The sequence below is a fragment of the Pelodiscus sinensis genome, chromosome 14 (genome assembly GCF_049634645.1).
Source record: "Pelodiscus sinensis isolate JC-2024 chromosome 14, ASM4963464v1, whole genome shotgun sequence".
NCBI lineage: Eukaryota > Metazoa > Chordata > Testudines > Trionychidae > Pelodiscus > Pelodiscus sinensis.
Window position 1 is genome coordinate 7,301,128 of NC_134724.1, and position 13,783 is coordinate 7,314,910.

The 13,783-nt window shown below is 47.4% G+C and overlaps 1 protein-coding gene and 1 long non-coding RNA gene across 6 annotated transcripts in view; one reads left to right on the forward strand and one right to left on the reverse strand.

The window, feature by feature from the left end:
* Positions 1-13,783, forward strand: part of LOC106732434 (uncharacterized) — a 94,793-nt gene that overhangs the window by 79,188 nt on the left and 1,822 nt on the right. The window lies entirely within an intron of this gene.
* Positions 1-13,783, reverse strand: part of LRRK1 (leucine rich repeat kinase 1) — a 149,119-nt gene that overhangs the window by 7,201 nt on the left and 128,135 nt on the right. For all 5 annotated transcript variants that reach the window (XM_075896927.1, XM_075896928.1, XM_014576607.3 and 2 more), the window contains 3 exons: positions 13,258-13,374; positions 3,225-4,069; positions 1,510-1,611 (listed from right to left, as the gene is read on the reverse strand). In XM_075896927.1, the coding sequence (XP_075753042.1) occupies positions 1,510-1,611; positions 3,225-4,069; positions 13,258-13,374 (1,064 nt within the window). The remainder of the gene's footprint in view (positions 1-1,509; positions 1,612-3,224; positions 4,070-13,257; positions 13,375-13,783) is intronic.

Below are 13,783 nucleotides of genomic sequence, written 5' to 3' on the forward strand. Positions count from 1 at the left end.
CTGGCCCGCAGAGGTTGTCTTGCCCACCCCTGACCTATGCTGTGTACTGATCAATGGCAATTCATGATAGGGATGTGAAGGACTAGTCAACTAGTCGCTTCCCCCACTTTGCTGGCTCTGTCAGATAGAGGCAGCAAGGGGAGGGAAGGAGAGGGGGTACTTCAAAGTACCGCTTGAAGCCTGGGGCCAGACCCCGGGCTCCACACAGCGCTGCTACTTTGAAAAGCCATGTGCAGCCCAGGGCCAGCTGGGGAGTCCCCAGGCTGCTTGCGGCGTTTCAAAGCGGCAGCGCCACATGGATCCCAGAATCAGCTGGGGACTACCCAGCTGACCCCCAGCTCTGTGCAGCGCTGCCACTTTGAAACGTCTCTGTGGCTGACCCCAGGCTCCAGCTGACCCTGGGCTCCACATGGCGATTTTGCCACGTGGCACTTTCAAAGGCGGAGGCGCCCTTTCAACTCAAATAGTCGATGCGAAATGCATTGACTATTTGATTGGTCAGTTACTCGATACTTAACACCCTTAATTCATGACACACAGCACAACTTAACTTCCATATTCTTTGTCTGGTATTTAAACAGTCAGCAAAAAACAACCCAACCTTCTACCACAGTTATTTATTTTCTTGGAAGCTCTGTTGCTACATCGAGCATTTTAAATTTATATCCCTGTTTTCCACAGGGTGCCAGGAGTTATGGCTGGTACAAAGGTGCTCATTTAGAGCCAGAACTTCAACCTGCTCTGAGTGAATGAAGCCACAGATGAGCACTGCACTCTTTAGTAAATACACTTCTTGTTCTTAGTGCAGGGCCTGATTCTGCCATGCACTGAGGATCTCCAAAAGCTGGGTGCCTGCAAAGCCCAGGGACATCAGCACCTGGCAGGATTGGGCCAAGAGTTATTGCAAAATGAGAGGTGCTATCTTAATGCCAACTTGGCCTGGGAAATAAGGCAAATAGTTAGGGATCTGGAGATGCAACTTGCTGTGATGTTTCTGGGTCAGATCATGCCCATTGCTCGAAGAAGCCAGATGGAACAGTGCTTTTCTTGCATGCCAGATCAATCCAAACTTCTCCTGCTTGTCACAGTATAAGGAGCAGGAAGGGCCAAGTCACAGCATGCTCTGCTCTACCAATCCAGGGCCATCCCAGCTGCAGGGATGCTCTAACTCGGCTTGGAGGCCTGTCTGTGTAATTCAACCTGAATCACAGTGACTCTTCAAGCTGGGAGCTTGCTCTATGGTGCTTCCCATGGCTCCCCTTGGCTGCAAACGGCGAACCGGTGCTAATGAGAGTTGCGAGGCTTTGTGGCCACGGCGCTGGTAAGTAAACACACTGGAGCGACCAGTTAACAGGTTTCTCCAGAGGTTTAGCTGACCACTTTCAGAAACACTGCCTTGAGGGAGAAAGGCCAATTAGAGGATTGCAGGCCTTCCACTCTGATACTGGACGTGCCGTCCCTGATGGAATCTATTGTGATCATGAAATACAAGCTCTAATTCAATCTCACCCATAGGGAGCCAGCTCCCCGGCCTTCAGTACAGCTATGACTCTGCCGCGCTGCGTGTCACATTCCTTCTCCAGCCCGATAACGATGATGTCGCCACCCCTCCTACAGACAAAAGTGAGACAGTCACGTTCGACAACAGAGGCCACTGACAGCCAGGAAAAGCAGCGTTCACAGTGCTACCCTAGCTCCCCCGGTTACATCTGCTGAAGGCTGCCAGCAGGGGATAGGTCTGAGATCCAAAGATGATCACAGAGCTCATTTAAGATGGCCGGCGTTCCAAACAGTCTCTTTCAGACTCAGAAGGAGGCTCCATCAAGCTCCTCACGTATAAAAGCAAGTGCAGACAATGGGGCCCACTCAAGGCAACATGCCACCGTGCAGGTCACCCCTAGGACATGCAAGCACTGTAACTTGCAAACACACCCCCGCCAGCCCCTCCGAGTGCAGCACGTTACAGCGCTGTAAAGCGCCGGTGTGAACGAGGCTACAGCAATGGGAGCCACACTCCCGTGCTATTAGCTACTCCCATTGTGGAGGTGGTTTACCCAGAGTGCTGGGAGAGCTCTCTCCCGGCGCCTGTGCTGTGGCCACTGGTTCAGTGGAAAGCGCCGAAAGTGTAAACAAAGCCGGAGTGATTTTCCTGGCTGCAAATGCAGAGGTATTGGTAGCAGGGTATGTGCATGTTAGACTGCATCTACAGGGCAATGGAAGCCCCGGGCTTGAACTCAGGCTCAAGTCAAGCCAAACCCCCATCAGTCTACACTATGTTATGCTAACTTAGGGCCAGGCTCTAGAGATGCCCTGGCAATGGAAGGTCCAAGTCTGAGTCAATCTAGGCCCCAGGATTCAAGCTGTGGCAGTGGGGACTCAGCCCCAGTGGACTCGTGCTGGGAACCCACCAAAGTATCCCTGAAGCCTACACCCAGACTTTCTTTGTCCTCTGGACAGTCACATTTGGTGAAGAGCTGAGTTTTCCCACGCTGCGCCATGAACAAAGGCCTAGAGCGGCCACATGTTGGGAGGGACTAAGGAAATCTGAGATATGGCTGGTCGGACTCAGATCTGAGAACTAGGTGTGGATGCTGAAGCCCCAGGTTCAGGTCCAGGTCTGAAAATGTTACCTCGAGCTGACAGAGTAGAAGCTGAAGCACTGCGTTTTCTAACCCTGGGTCCACTGACTCTAGTTCCACAAGCACTAGCTTACACTGCTGTGTAGACATACCCGTGGGGGAAAAAGCAGCAGCAAACATGACCCAGACAGGAGCCAGAGAACCAGCTCCTTGTGCAGAGGGGTCACAGGAGTGGCAGACTTGGGGGTTTCTGGGCAAGAAAACTACCTGGCGATGTTTGTTTCTACTCTGTCCAAAGACACAAGATTTTGAATACGTTTTTGGGGGGAGGGCAGGGAAATAAACAAGATGGCATCAGTAACATATTGGATTTGTATTGTGATTTCTTGTCCTACTGGAAGGCCCCACATTTGCTAACGAAGCAATACTAGATACCACCCAAATGTTGCAGAAATGTTGGTTTCTAACTTGAAACTCTTGGACAGCTACGTGGTTTCTTTGCTGTATCTTACTGCCAGACACGATCATGGGTAAGTTTGATGTGAAGCAATTAGAAACAACCCCCAAGCTCTTGAGAGCTTCCCAGAACCACCCCTTATGACTCAGGTCTGGTTTGCTGTGGATGTGGTTTAAGGGATGATTCACCTAGGGATCCAGATGAGGTCTTTTACTGCAAGAACCTTTACAGCTTGGAGATGCTCTGCGTGCTTGTCCGTCAGTGCTGCATGGTTTTCAGATGTGTCTGGGGAAGGGACGGGTTCGTGAAGCCTGCCGGACGGCTCGCACTCCATGGAGAAAGGTGCACTGGATGAGCTTGCAGGGGAGCTGGGCAGACTGGAGGAGGACCGAGTTATCCTGTTGGGAGGGGAGGACGAGTATGAAGACACAGAGCAGTAGTCTGTGAGGGAGTCCTGATGGTTTAATATTTGTGTGCCCAGCTCCTGGCTGTAGATAATGCTCATATCAGCCAGAGAGTTACTCTCAAGCACTGTCCTGTGTATAGCTGTTGTAGCAGGGATCCCTGCGGTAGGCGGCTGGATTGTGAACATGTCTCTTAAAGGGCTGCAGTCGCCGCAGAAGTACCGCGCGCAGAGCTGATAGGTGGCAGTATGGTACATCACCAGGTAGTTCGTTTTATCGTCCAGGCACCATATCACTTCCTCCCCGTGGTACTCTGAGTTACACGCCATCGACGTGATCACAGAGGGAGGGTTGTAGGGCTCCAGCCTCCTGTTAATATCTATGGTCACACAGTCTATGATGAGAATGCCAGGGCCATTGCTGTACCAGACCTCAGCCCCGCTGTTTGTTATTTCCATGGCTTTCACAGGGTAGGGGTTCTGCCGGGGGTCACTGTCCGCGATGTTGAACTTGGATCTATTTGCAGTGTGTGAGCACAAGTAGGAGCCACTGTCATCTGGGATACCACGTGCCACTGAAAAAACTGCCACCAGTCCATCTGACAGGCCAGCCAGCACCAGATAGGAGTTCTGTGGGGGAGAGAGAGAGAAAGACACTTGTATCTCCATGTAGATGTTTATCATTTTCCTCATCCAACATGCCAGGTGCCCCAACAATACCTAAATAGAGCCTTCCAAAAAGCAAACTAAACCACCCTGAAACAATGTCACTATTTAAAAAAACCCAAATGAACCTACGCACAAGCCCTCGGCTCCCCCTCCCCAGCCCTAACCATCCCCCATCACTTACAGGTACAGGAGGAGGGATGGACAATACAGTCCCCCCTAAAGGCTAACAAACTCAGGCTGTGATACACTTGCATGTGCCTGGGAATCCCACTGTTGAAGGCTGCCTAGTGCGAACAAGGAATAAAGCAGAGCAGTGCTTCTGCTATGGGAACCACGTTGGCAAAGCAGAAAATGAAATTTTTGGTCCTCCGCCCAATGCCCTGCACACTGCTCCACAGGCAGTGACTCCCCTGACAGCAAGCCTCACAGAATCACAGAACACTAGAACTAGCAAGGACCTTGAGAGGTCCAGTCCCCTGCCCGCATGGCAGGACCAAGCACCATCTAGAACATCCCTGACAGGTATCTATCCAACCTGCTCTTGAACATCTCCAGTGATGGAGAGTCCACAACCTCCCTAGGCAACTTATTCATCTCAGTGTTTAACCACCCTGACAGGTAGGAAGTTTTTCCTAATGTCCAACCTAAACCTCCCTTGCTGCAGTTTAAGCCCATTGCTTCTCGTCCTATCCTCAGAGGCCAAGGAGAACAATTTTTCTCCCTCCTCCTTGTAACATCCTTTTAGATACTTGAAAACTGTTATCATGTCCCCATCAGTCTTCTCCTTTCCAAACTAAACAAGCCCAATTCTTTCAGCCTTGCCTCAGAGCTCATGTTCTCTAGACCTTTAATCATTCTGGTTGCTCTTCTCTGAACCTTCTCCAATTTGTCCACAACTTTCTTGAAATGCGGTGCCCAGAACTGGACACAATACTCCAATTGAGGCCTAATCAGCACAGAGTAGAGCAGAAGAATGACTTCTTGCGTCATCCCAATGAAGTGGCCACATGAAGGGTGCAGGCGTGGGGCCCCAGGCTATGCTGTACACATGTGGAGATGTCAGCAGAACTTACAGAGAACAGGCTGACAAGCATGATGGAGGATTTGAAGGTACTTATAAAAAATGCCCTATGATTAATGAACACACTCATGGCTATGGCAACTTACAGCACAGAGAGCAAGTCGCATGCTGCATGGATTTCATCCTAGCCAAAACAAAGTTCTGTGCTGCACTCATGCTCAACACAAGGGGTGTGTCTAGACTACATGCCTCCGTCGACGGAGGCATGTAGATTAGCCAGATCGGCAGAGGGAAATGAAGCCGCGATTAAAATAATCGTGGCTTCATTTAAATTTAAATGGCTGCCCCGCTCTGCCGATCAGCTGTTTGTCGGCAGATCGGGGCAGTCTGGACGCGCCGACAAAGAAGCCTTTCTTGATCGGCACAGGTAAACCTGGTTTCACGAGGCATACCTGTGCCGATCAAGAAAGGCTTCTTTGTCGGCGCGGCGTGTCCAGACTGCCCCGATCTGCCGACAAACAGCTGATCGGCAGAGCGGGGCAGCCATTTAAATTTAAATGAAGCCGCGATTATTTTAATCGCGGCTTCATTTCCCTCTGCCGATCTGGCTAATCTACATACCTCCGTCGACGGAGGCATGTAGTCTAGACGTACCCAAGAGGGTCTCCTCTGTGTGGCAACCAAAGTCAGATGTCAAATTATGCACAGCATAGATTGCTATTCCGACACTGCTCTACTACGGCACAATGCTCAAAGCATAACGAAGCAGTGAGCAAGAGAGAGAACATTATGGCTTGTCACACCGTCTGCGTGGCCAGATTGTCCCAATGACAGTGAAAACCTAGGAGACAGTGGTCAGAGGGGGAAATGGGTATTGTGGGAATCTGACTCCATGTGCAACTGTGGGCATATGCCAGAATCCTCCCTATGAGTTGGTTTCCCCGTCTGTGAAACAGAATAATGCTCACCTCACACGGGGAGAGTTGGGCTGTTCCAATGTATCCGACTGTAAGAAGGTGTCTATCCCAGGTATTCGGTATCTGTTAACACTTGCTCATCAGACTTGTGGCCATACTTCCCCAGACAAAGGAGCAGGCCAGCCAAACCCTGACAAGTACCTTACCTTCCCAAGGTACCAACCCTCAAACCAGGACTCACCCCTGCTACAAACATGTACTTTGCAGCATGCCCAAAAGATCAGCAAATTCAGACTCCTTCAGACCAAACTAGGGGCAATAAGTTTCAAGGTAAAGGGCCCTCCCAGAGAACCTCCTGCCAAGTATAAGTAAGAAATTCTAGCCCAAGCACCTCCACAAATTTTAGCTTATCACACAGGGAGAAAGGAAGTTACACAAGGCCGTGAGGCATAGGCCATTTAGGTCTGATGACATAAAAAATCAACATCTGTATACAGAACATAAAGGGGAATGAAAAGATGTTTGAGTGACTTAGGGGACACTGGGAACAGCAGTCTGTGAGCCTGTGAAAGGTGGATCCCTTGGCCTGGAGGGATGGAGATGCTGGTAACTTTATACAAGTATTTCTGTGAATAAGAAAATGGTTTAGGCAGATTTGAACATGCCAAGATTAAGCTTTAGATAACACAAAGTGTTCTATTTTATTTCATGTATAGCCAGACCTGTCTCTCTCCCCGGCTTAGTGTCACTTAGATGTCTGTTCTTTGTTAACAAACCTATTCTTGTTTTGTTACAAATCTCACTGCTGTGTATTACGTGTGACTCTTCTGCTAACCTGGCAGGTTAATGCATGCGCTGTCCTTTCGGAGGCAGCGAACGCATCATTTCTGGGAGTGTCCATTGTGAGTGATGGAGCACTGCAGTGGACAGCTCTGGGGAACTGAGATTTACTGATTGTTACGTGCAAGACCAGGCTTATCCCGAGTCTTGAAGAGTTTGCTGCAAGGCGGACAGACTGGTGCACCAGGGAGCTGACACAGTGTAGCAGCCTTAAAGCTCACACTTTTCCTGTGGTAGAGGGTTAACACAGTAATTCACAGGCTGGGCTTTCCCAAACAGGACATCACAGAAGGCCACTTTATCTTAAACGAATTTTGATGGGAATTTTTCAGGCAGTTCTACTGGCCACATTTTAGCAGGCTTTAACTGGAGCCTTTCATTCCTTCCATGGTGTCCCTTCCCACCCTTCCCCAGCACTGAGACACCGTTAGGAGCTTTTAAACTTCTCCATGACTAAGCATCTTGGGAGAGGACAGTCTGACTAGCAAGTGCTGTATTTCTTTTGGTTTAGCATCATAAAAAGTGTATTTGATCTCCTTGGTTAGCGTCAGCTACAACAGACCAGCACAAGGCAGCTTTCCGATTCAGTAGGCCAGCTTCTCAGTGGTTGTGTCTACACTGGCACGATCTTGCGCCAAAGCGGCCGCTCTTGCGCAAAACTTGCTGCCTGTCTACACTGGCCGCGTGTTCTTGCGCAAGTAAACTGACGTTCTAATGTATGAAATCAGGGCTTCTTGCGCAAGAATTCTGATGCTCCCGCTCAGGAATAAGCCCTCTTGCGCAACTGTTCTTGCGCAAGAGGCCACCGTAGACAGGCAACAGGAATTTCTTGTGCAAGAAAGCCCTATGGTTAAAATGGCCATCAAAGCTTTCTTGCGCAAGAGAGCATCTACACTGGCATGGTTGCTTTTGCGTAAAAGCACATGCCAGTGTAGACGCTCTCTTCTGGAAGAGTTTTTGCACAAGAACTCTTCCGCAAAAGAGTTCTTGCGCATGAAACTGCCAGTGTAGATGAAGCCAGAGTGTATAATTCGGCATAACTCCATTGAAGTCCACAAAGCGGTGTAACTGCTGGGGATCGGGCCCATTAGATCCCAAGGAATATTACAAAACAATTTGACTTCCTTAACACAAGCATTGTGGAGGCAAATTCAGCAGCCATTTGATGCTCAGCCACAGCATGACTCAAGCGTTTTATTCAGGCGCTGAGGCTGCCCTCACCACTTTGGAAAGCAAGGCATGAGAATTCCTGCCCGAAGAAGGGCCCTGAACCATGTTCGTTACTGCATCTCCTGAGGTGAGGGTGCCAGCCACTTAGCATGCAAGTGCTATGAAAGCCACATACTCACAAGAGCTATCCACTTCATTGATGCTATCAAGGCACAAGCGTGTTGGGAGGTGGTGGACATAAGGTAGACGTCTCTGTGACAGGGCGTGACAAAGTGGGGATTGTAGGGATTTTATTCCCCTCGTTATGGTGCATGTGATTTCTACTGTCCTGTAGTAACCCTGTGTGCGTGTGCCTCAGTTTCCCTGGGCACTACATTAATACCTAGATGGTGATGGGAATTTTTGTGCGATAGCCTTCCCCATGTACACAGTGGCTGATGATTCTGTAACCTGAGCGTGAGAGGGGGGGTGTGACCAGGTGCCACCTTTTGCTCGGGAAGCAGGACAAAGGTGGGAGGCAGGGCTGGCTGTAGGGCTGGGATGAGCTGCTGAGTGTGAGTTAGTCTCACTGGTTTGGTCCACAGGGAGGGGGGTAAGGGCCCTTGGCTCTGAGCCCTCCCTCCCTAAGGTGAATTGTACTGTACTAGTTACTGTGCTGACAAGCGTGTTCTATGCTGTGTCCCTATCAACTAATAAACCTGTTCTACCTTCTGGTGAGAGTCACATCTGACTGCAGATAGCAGTGGCGGTGGGGATGATGGGGTGCAGGAACTGGTGACTCCCCTCACCTCGGTGACACAGGGCATTCTATATTCTTTGTGGAACTATTCTTATGAATATGGCATAAGTGGACTATACTTTATGTGAGATACTTCATCTGAGATATTGTTGGAAAGGTTGTAATCTACTGAATAGGATCATCCCATTTGTATACATGTATCATTCCTGTATTTGAAGTTAGAAATATGAAACATAAACCTGTGTTACTAATGTAGTCATGCTCAGATGCTAAGTGAAGGCCATTAGTAATACTTAAGGAACTTAATGGCCCTATACTCAGACCAATGATTTGTGAACAGACTGGGTTTTTTCCTGTAAGCCTGGGAGGAGGGGCTATAGTGGGTCCTATCAAGACAGGTGGCCATGTGACCTGATGCTGGGAGCTACCTTGGATGCTGCATTTTTCCGCAAGAGAAGAGGGAAAGTTTAGACAGAACACAAAAGATTCCCGCCTTTTGCAAAACCTATTTAAGTGTGGGAGTGAGGTAATCCAGGTCATCAGTTCTTCCTGACCAACCTGTGGAAGATGACTGAATTCGAAGAAGGAACTGGGCTCAGGCTGGAAGAATGTCTAGTCTGTGAAGATTATCAGAACAACTTTTAGGGTGAGATATTCCAAGTAACTAGCTGCTTTAGTGTATTAAGCTTAGCTCGTGTGTTCTCTTTTTTATTTTGCTTAATAACTTACTTTGTTCTATGTACTGTCTCCTATAACCACTTAAATCCTACCTTTTATTCTTAATAAAATCATTTTTGTTTATTAATAAATCCAGTGTAAATAATTGTGAGAGGGGGCATGGAGTCTGTGCATATCCGTCTGTTCACTGAAAGGGAGAATTTCATGAGCTTATGCTGTAGAGATCTTTCTGCAGCATACAATGGTTTATCAAGGGTTCAGCTCTCAGACGGGCTATGTATTTGAGTGCTGGGAAAGGGTCTCACCTTGTGCTGCTTACAGTGTGTGTCTGCAGCCTTGGGGTGTGGCCCTGTGCCCGTGTCTGTGCTGAAGTAGGCTGGAGAGCTGGGCTCAGCAAGACAGGGCTACAGGGTGCCCAGGCGGTCAGGAAAGGCATGGTCAGTGGGGTCTCGGCACATCAGGTGACAGTCCCCAGGGGGTCCTCCCCCATCACAGTCTCCAAACCATGTCATTAAAAAAGCGACCAAAGCCAAGCAGCTCAGCAGCCTCAACATTAAGTAACTTTCTCAGAATTCACTTTCAACATTTTAGCTGAGAGAAGAGCCAACGAAAACACAGAAAGAAAACTGCCTTGGAAGCCTCTGGCCTGCCAAAAGTCCAGCTGTGCCAGTGAGAATGGCCTCTAAATGGGGGCGTGTGCTGTATTGTATAGCACAGAGGATGAGCCTATGCCAAGATGGTCTGTCTGCACAACCACAGTACAGTGTATAGTTTAAGGCCTTCTGGAATTCATCAGATCCCAGGTAAATGAAGCCCTCAAACACAGACTTTGTCACTCCCCCATCCCACTTCCCTGGCTGATCCTTCTGGCACAGACGATGTTGGCAGGCTATAGCCTTTACATGCAAATTTGTTTTCATGTGTTCTAGGCTCTGATGGAGGCCAGGTCCTGACACACGTTCAAACCTCTCTCATGCTTTTCTTTGAGAAAATACTGAAAACAGATTGGAACGTAATTTGCTTTAAGGTGGGGGGGGATCTGGAGAGTTTTATTGTTATCTGGTCATAATCATTAATTGTAAAAATTAACCTCCAAAGTTACACTTTCATCTGTTTTGTTCTGGGGGTCTTTTGAGGGGGAGAGTTTATTTTCAGGGCTTCACTCTGCTTCTTTCAAGTATCTATGATGTTTCCTTTGGATGAGAAAAGAGGCATGGGAAACTATTATTTGGATCTGACATCTCAAATGTAGCCAGTCAAAAGTACTTCCCTTTGAGGAAAATCTCAGGGTAGTGATATGACTGCGTGTTACTGCAGGTTTCATCAGCTAGCTGGCTCTTGTACTTGGAAAAGGCCGATGTTCCCATCCACCTCAATGAAAGATTCTTTTCTCCACTAGATTTTTTTTCCCAGAGGCTCATTCTGTACAGAGAGCTCGACAGCTTAACACGACAGGCCTTCTGATTCTTACTGAGCAAAATTGTCAACTCTTGTAAACAGTTTAGATTCTTGCAGACCTTGCCTGAATTTCCTCCTGGTTATTGACCTGGACATACACAGATAAGTGTTCACAGAAAGGAGGAAAAAATGGCCTATGAAGAATTCTGCTGCAAAGACTTATATGGAGGCACGGAGAGGGGCAGAGTGGGACGGGAGAACAGTCTCACTTCAATATTATTGCAGGGCCTTGAACTATTTATTACATTCATTAGACCTATCTCAATCTGGAATGATAAACCTGGAGACCCAAAACACACTAGAAATCCCACAGAACTGTAATCAGACTGACAGCAGAAAGCCTCAAAATGACAGACATTCTACTTCTTTGGACAAAATACAAAGTAGCAGAAGAAAGATAAATGAGGTATCAGGCATCTAACATTGTGGAGGAAAAACTCTGTAGCTTTGGGAGACGGGAAAAAAGTCAACAGAAAGCAGCCTCACAGGGGTGAAATTAATTCCTGTGCTAGCCCCAGGTCCATGCACCTTGTAAGTAAAACTCACACCTTTAGCACTCTGAGCCGCTGAACAGAAATGCACAGTAACACAATAGGGATGTTAAATATTGGTTAATTGAATAGTCAATTAACCTAATGAATTTGTATTAGTTATTCGACTATTCTATAGTCCTCGGGGGTGGAGCCAGCAGCCAGTGCGCTCTGGTCCCACTCCCAACGAGCCCCCTAGCACTCCCCGTTGCTGCCTCTGTATCAGAGGCAGCAGTGTGGGGTGCCAGGCGGGAACTGGTCCACAAGGGGAGCCAGTTTAAAAACCAGCGCCCCTCACGGACTGTCTACCTGTTGCTCCATGCTACTGCCTCAGATACAGAGGCAGAAGTGCAGGTTGGCTGCAATCCCAGTGTGGGCGAGTGAGGTGATTTCAGATCTCCCGGACCCGGCGTGAGCCGGAACTGAACCAGGCTGCCTGCCTGCCAGGCTCCTAATACACTTTAAATGCAGAGACACAGCAGGGGTAGGTCCTGGACCTGGCGCAAGCCGGGACTGAGCCAGGCTACTGGCCAGCCTGCCAAAAAATTTACTCGGGGGGAGGAGAATGCATGTAGTCTATAGTATTAACATATAAGCTTTTGCTTATTGGTTAATCGGTTAATCAACTACACTATTACATCCCTATAACACAGTAATGGGCACATAATCAAATAATCCCCTACAACCTCTGTGAAAACTGTGTTGTGCAGTTAATAAACATAGGCTCTCTTGGCGTAGTACGCTCTGATAAGCTTTTATGTAATTAGAAATATTGAAAATAAATGAATAATAATGTGTTGTTTTCACTCTAGATTGTTACAGGTAAAACTGAGGATAATCTAACCAATCAGAACATGTTTATATATAAATATTTTGCAATAGCCAATAATGTCACAATGCCACATTTCCTTTAAGAGCGTGCTGAGGATAGGGCTTCAAATGTCTCCAAAAAATAAGATTATGAGCTCTATACCACATAATGCCTCCCTTTGTTATTACCTACGAGAGATAATATCCTAACCTGATATTTTGTTGTATCCAAATTCCCAACCCAAGGAAAAAAGATGTGTCGCTAAGGCATAAGTGATATGTATACAGGAGGCCCCCAACTTGTGACGTGATCAGTTCCGGGGAAAGCATCGCAAGTCGGGGGCATCGTAACTCAAACCCTCCATTTACGATAGGCGCTGTGCGCTGTCATAAATGTGTGCTGAGGACGTAAGTCGGGGGTTTCTGGCCCCTTCCGCACTTACAAAAATGGTTGTAAGTGTGGGGGGTCGGAACTCGGGCGGTCACATCTCGGGGGCCTCCTGTACACTGCATGCATGTAGACTGTCCAACCAATATGCACTTAAAAGAAATGCTCGTGTCCTTCTATGTGGATTAGTCAATATCTATTCTAATCACTCAGTCACTTCCCATCTACCCATTTTTCTCATTCGCTTACAATATTTTTTTTTTAATGATAAAGTGGAAATGCAGCTGGAAAGCTTCAATGGCAAGAAAGCAGGTGTATTTTGACTACTTTCCCAGAAAGTTCTGAAGTGCCGTTTCTAAACCTCAGGTTCTCCCCTCTACCATTTTCAGGCCTCTGCTCTCCGTGGCTTGGACACAGAGATCTGCAAATTGCTCTTTTTGCTCTGCCAGCAAGTTTTACTATAGAGGAGTTACAGCAATGTCCTTTTGCTATGCAGAGGACAGTGAAAAACAGCATATTCTTGGGCTCCTGGTTCCATAAATAGAGGTTTTAATTTCACTGATATGCTTTTCCAATTGTGAGAAACATTCCTCTTTACCTTTTTTACAACAGGCACTGCTAAGAAGCAGCTTACAGTAGCCGGAGTGTCTAATCCCTTTTGTGGAGTGTTTAAAGGACACATGCCTTGTAAGCCATACACATAAATCTTCTGGTCCTGCAAATGAACAAGAGCAAATGAAATTATGTTTAATTCAGTCATAATTTAACTTAACCGCTTTTCACATTATCAGGTAAATTGTCTTAAATTTGTCTCCTATAGAACTGTCCAATTTATATTTCTGGAGGTCAAAAATCTCCAATATGGATTTAAGTTTGTTCTTTTCTGGCCAACTTTTATCTTAAAGGTCCTCTCCCTGATGTTTTATTTTGTCTTTATGTTACCCAGTTCACATCTACTAGCACTGGTAGGGAATTTTCTGCCAGGAAAATCAAAATTACATATATTCTTTTGATTAGCTTGCTGAACTGAACCTAACTGTTTCAAGTCAGTTCAATGTAAAGCTGCATCTCCTGTGGTGTTTCGTTGCCTTGAAGGAGTTGTAATTTAGACACTGGGCAAAGAG